General features: G+C 44.7%; 1 protein-coding gene across 1 annotated transcript; it reads left to right on the top strand.

The window, feature by feature from the left end:
- The first annotated feature begins 4,018 nt into the window (after positions 1 to 4,018).
- On the top strand, positions 4,019 to 5,555 carry ier2b (immediate early response 2b). The gene has a single exon (XM_080721885.1). The coding sequence runs from the start codon at positions 4,156 to 4,158 to the stop codon at positions 4,750 to 4,752; it is 597 nt and encodes a 198-aa protein (XP_080578011.1). The 5' UTR covers positions 4,019 to 4,155; the 3' UTR covers positions 4,753 to 5,555.
- Positions 5,556 to 5,941: the final 386 nt, after the last annotated feature.

Below are 5,941 nucleotides of genomic sequence, written 5' to 3' on the forward strand. Positions count from 1 at the left end.
GTGACCTCACCCTTTAGGTTTGGTCGTTAGGAGTTGAGGATGAAGAATCAAGCATAGAAGTTGTGCGTATACCATTATGTGGTGTCCATAACTTTATATCAGCTCTTTTCACCTTGCAGAAAATAATATAATTCACAATTGCAATACTGTCAGAACTTAATATAACTGCATGTAAGCTTATGTTCAAATTCTATTTACATTTATGTAGGCTAAATAGAATACTATGTTTAAATTCTATTTAAACACAGCCATCCCAAAATATATATATTTTTTTCATTTTAATAATGTTGAACTATTTAAATATTTTTGAAACGAGAGCCCAAATGGGTTGGTTATGTATGGCAGGAAAAGAGAACAGACAGATTTCTACCCATGACGACAATGTGCCCCTCAGTGTCTGTCTGTCTGTCTGTCTGTCTCTCTCTCTCTCTCTCTCTCTCTCACACACACACACACACACACACACACACACACACACACACACACACACACACACACACACACACACATCCTCTCCCCACCCTCCCACCCTTTCCTGTCCAGCTCTTTCTTCCTCTCTCCCTCCCTTCCTGTTTCCTCTCCTCCCCTCTGCTGCTCCTCCTCCACCCCACTTCCTCCCATCCTGTCCGGTGAAAATTCACAGACCATTGATGACTGTAGTGTTATTCTTAACACGCAGTGAGGGAGACAAACAGACACTGCTATAGAGAATGGGGTTACATTTTCAGCAGCTTTTCTCAACGGTAATAAGCAATTATTGTCCCCTGATCCTTTTATTGAAACAAAAACAGACGTCTCTCTCCAAAAGACACAACTCAGACACTATTTTGGCAAGGTCCCAAATGTGCTGTCTGCAGTGGTGGAAGAAATACTTCAGTAGAAGTATCAATACCAGAATGTAGAAATACTCTGTTTTCAAGTAAAAGTCTGGCGTTCAAAATGTACTTTAGTAAGAGGACAAAAGTATCAGCGTCAAAATACACTTAAAGTACCAAAATGTGAAAGTACTCATCATGCAATAGGCCTATGTTCCATTTCACAAGTTTGTCATGTATACAAATCTTTTGAAAAATAGATTGTGAGCTTGTAGATCGGCTATTTTCAAATAGCCAAAGTATATATAGGGTTGAAATGATTCATGAAGGCTATGTTATGTAAAAAATCTGCAAACTAGAAACTAAGTTTTCAAATAATTGTAGTGGAGTAAAAAGTACCATATTTTCAATGTTCCATTAAAGTAAAAAGAAAGAAGGAAAAAGAAGTACAGTACTTGAGTAAACACTTTCCACACTGACTGCAGGTCCCAAATGTGCTGTAAGTTGTCACCATTTTGACTCTGCAGCAGTGTCAGAATAAGTGTGGATTGTATAGCCTACAGCATTATTAAAGTGATCCGGATATACTGTATGAACAAAACAGACTACCATATATAGTCTAGAACTGGACCACTTACAAGGTTTCTCCGAATGGAATCTGTGGAATGACGGCATATGGCAGAGGTTCAAGATTCAAGAGGTTTTGTTCGTCCCATGCTCAAGAATATGTGCTGTGAAATGTTGGCGTGGCAGACTGAGTGTCAGCTGTGCTAACAACGTAGTAAGTAGGCTATAAAATGTGTAATAAAAAAGGTATACAAGTTGGTAATAAGGTTAATACAATGGTACTAACTTAAGCAAAGCAGTGATAAGTTGTAAGGTGAAGTGTGGAAAATAACTTTATGGGTGTGCACAAAAACATACACAGGCATGGCCATTTTTTTATATTTGTTTTGGGGCTCTTATGCCTTTATTGATAAATGGGGAGAGAGATAGGGATTGGGGGGTGACATGCAGCAAAGGTCATCGGGATCGGGACTCGAACCCGCGATATGCTGTCATGCATCAGAGCCTATGAGGTATATGCCTGGACCGCTAGGCCAGCGCGCGCCCCAACATAGCCACTTTAAGTAGTGTGTGGTCTTATTACACCCTTAAGGCAACTAAAACAATGATTTTGCCCATTTAACCGCAGTCCAGTGTTCACAAAATTTCCTAAATTGAATGCATGTCTGCACCGTTAGACCAGATGGAAGTTTTAAACAATCAGATTTCAAATCCATTCATCATGCCAATTATTGATTGATTTATTGAATACTTTATCAGAAGTTTGCATAAAAGTACAGGACAGTACAGTTCACCGATACAAGGTCAAGATAAAAAACACAAGAAAGCTGTTATAGGCTTTGTTTGCATCATGCCATGGGGTCCCTTTGTAGCCTATACTCAATTCATACAAGTCTGAGCCAAGTATAGTTACTATTACAAAATAGCATTGATTGGGACTGGGAGTCAACAATGATTCAATCTGAATCCTGAATGATGTGGAGAGAGTTGCTAAAAATAGAGCTATTATGGCCTTTCTCTCTGGTGCTTGAGAGTGACAGCTGCCTCTAGCGTTTGACCTCAATCATGCCACTGCTTGGTAACCCCTTGGACCGGTGACAGGTCCTTATTTGGTGTTGCGATGACGTCACCGCTGTGCAGCGTGTGTGCTCGCCGGGCGGGCGTTGAGGCGCCTCTCTCTCTCTCTCTCTCTCTCTCTCTCTCTCTCTCTCTCTCTCTCTCTCTCTCTCTCTCTCTCTCTCGCTGTCTCGCGTGCGCGCGCGGGGCCAGCATGGGGGGAAGTGAGCTGCGGTTGAGCGCGTTCACGTCATGGCTTTTCCACTGCGCGCGTTCCCCGGGGACTTCCTGCTGCCGGATGAGCCATATATGGCGGTGGAATGTGACGCGTGTTTGTGTGTATATGCGCGCGCGCATACATTCTCTCTCACACGTGCGCGCGCGTGTGTGTGTGTTGAGAGAGAGCAGCAGCAGCAGAGAGAAGAGAAACTCCCTGGAAACTGGAGACATTTCCGCCTCCGTAAATTCTCTGAAACGCTGACTGGGTTTTAACATATCGTAAACACTGACATGCTATTCTTTTGATAGTAGACAGAACTGCGGGCTACAGTGGGCTAGTTGTAGGTCTAGGCTACACTGGTTTCCAAACACTGCATGGCCACATTGTTATATCGTTCCCTTCATTTTTTCCCCTGTATTTTGTCTTTAATTATTATTATTATTTCAAAACATTTTCAAAAAACATTCCCCAAAAAGCTAAGTAGACCCGATATATATTATAACACCATGAGTGATCAAAGTCATCGAACTCTACTTGATCAAGTAGGCCTATAAATGTAGCCCTGAAACATCACTGTCATATGACAGCCTAATGAATGATGTTATTAGCATAGTGTAAACAAATGATCTAATAGGTGATTTGAATATAATAACAACGTTTCCTGTTCCACAGAGGCAGCTTCAAAATCCCGATTAAGTGGTTGGAATGTTCTATTGTGCGTTTTGATTGAATTAACACTATAGACTGCATTTTATTTTGTTGGCACCACGGTCACAGATTTCAAATGAAGACCTCAAGCTAATTGTTATGAAATAATATCAAACTATCTAACCAAAAGGGCTATCTTAGCAAAAGCAGAAAAATGAATAATAATGTAATAATAAATGTAAAAGGGAGAGAAATAACTAATATTGTTGTATGTAAATGTTTTTTAGCCCCCTTTTTCTTTCAATAAAGACATTCATTTATTCATTAAATATACCGTTAAATATAGCCTAGTTATTAGTATTTGTTTTTTGTCTTATCATAATGACTATATGGGGATTTCTCTTCTTGCAACTGTGCGTCCCGCAGTGACAAAATAAACCTTCTTGATTCTTGAAAACATAGTGCAGTGCAGCTAGCTACTAATAATAACCCTGAGAGTGTACTGAATGGAACCAGTAAGGGGTCCATTTGGTCCCATTAGAGCACCCACTCAGGGTTAAGTCCCACCATTATATTTGAGTGCTTGTTTTGTTAGGGCAGACTAGCAGGTCTGGGCGGGGTCTGTTGTTAGGAATGAAGTCCACCTGACGTCACAGTGGAAATATAATACCGCCCTGTTGCTCACTAATTCCCACTACTGTGAGAACAACAGCCGGTGACACACAACGCACCGACTGGGAGAACAGGTCCACAAGGAACCGAGAAGAAAAATAAAGTAGTAAAAGTAGTACTACTACAAGTTCCGTCGACTTTTGTTTGGAAGCACCCACCGCGCGCAATTACGCAAAGATGAACGCCACAACAACAACAACAACGGCGACGACGACGAGCGCGCTGGACGTGAACGTCGAAGCCAAGCGGATCCTGGCCGTGTCCATAAGCAAGCTGTACGCCTCGCGGAGCCAGCGAGGGGGTCTGCGGCTCCACCGGAGCCTCCTGCTGTCCCTGGTCATGAGGTCGGCCCGGGACATCTACCACTCCGCCTGCCTCCTCGCCCAGGAGGAGGAGGAGAACACCACCACCACGGAGGAGTCCATGGACACCAGCGGCTCCACGGCCCCGCCGCCCTCCCCCGCTGCCCCGGAGGAGCCACGGAGCACGGAGCTCCCTTGTGACTCCGACGACGACGACGACGCAGAAATGCGCGACGACGAGACGGATAAAGAGAACATGAGCCCGGTCATAAGCCCCAGGAAGCGCCGGGGCAAGGCGTCCGAGGCGCCGGACTTCCTTCCCAGCAAGCGGGCGAGGCTGGAGCCCGGCGAGGAGCGGCACGCCGTGCCTCTGGGAGTCGGCGGAGCGTCGGGGGCCGTCGGCCTCGGGAGCTGCCGCGCCGGAGAGTCCCTGGCCACGTTGTCTCTCAACAGGATCATCCCCGCGTTCTGAACTGTGAACTGTGCCCCAAGAGCAGGGCCTTTGATATAAAGGATATCTACAAGAAACCAAGAACCCGGAGGGCCGATCTGATCCCTCGCTAGTACCCGGCAGACAGGGGCCAAGAGCTGGCCTAGATCTGGGACTATGGGATTTACTGGAGCCGAGTCGCGACCTCTCAGCCGATGATCCGAGGTCGTACCGTTGCCAAACCCCGCCAGCAGGGCTCTCTCTGTGGACAAGAAAGAAAATGTCCGACGGCGACGACGAAGTTGGACGCCAGAAAAAGTTTGAGGAAGGAGCCAAAGAGACGGGGGGAGGGAGATTCTCCCCCCTCTCTCCTGTGGTTCAACGTTGGCCCGTTAAACGGGGTTCTTTTTCATGAAATGACTCAAAAAGAAAAAAAAAAGTGCCGTGCGCGAGAGACTGAAACGTGGAGTTCAGGGAATTTCCTGCTGTTGTAGCTTCTGGGAAATGAAGTCATCATCGAATACAAGACCAGGCAAACAGAAGAAGGGACATTTTTGTGGCTCACACTCGATTACTCACGGATGAACAATAGCTACTCTGGACTGATGAATCTTCTGTGTTCATGATGACGAGGCTAATGTGCTGCTTAACTCAAAGCGAGCGCAGAAAGTCTCCTGCCTTGATGGGATTCATGTTACCACGGCACTTAAGAAAATACTTTTTTAAGATACTTTTGTAATGTCTGACCTGTGACAATGATATACATGTATATCCCACTTGTTACCTCACATTCAAAGCTGCTAAACGTTTTGTATTATCTCTCAATCATGGTGTGTAACATAATAAATGTTATTGAAAGATGGATTTCAGTTTCACGTTGACTTTCTTTCTAAGGTTTTTGTGGAATGATGTTGATAAACATTACGCGCCTTATAGGCGAGCGTCCAGTCGTAAAATCCTGAGGGAGGTTACTAGGCTACATTCTTGAGTCAGTCTGCCTTTAATCTCATGATCTCGCGCACTTGGAGACTGGTACACGCACGGGCGCGCGCACACAACACACAGTTCCAGCAGTTAAAACATTTCCGGTGGATTATGATGGAATTATGAATCATTTCCTTCCTAGCATGAGGAAGGAAATAACTCATTCAGAGCACAATGCCAATTTAGGCCTGTTACATCAACACAAGTTATAGTAGGGCTACAATGTGACATATAGGCCTCCTTGTCT

Source organism: Nannobrachium achirus, assembly GCF_963921795.1.
Source record: "Nannobrachium achirus genome assembly, chromosome: 3".
NCBI lineage: Eukaryota > Metazoa > Chordata > Actinopteri > Myctophiformes > Myctophidae > Nannobrachium > Nannobrachium achirus.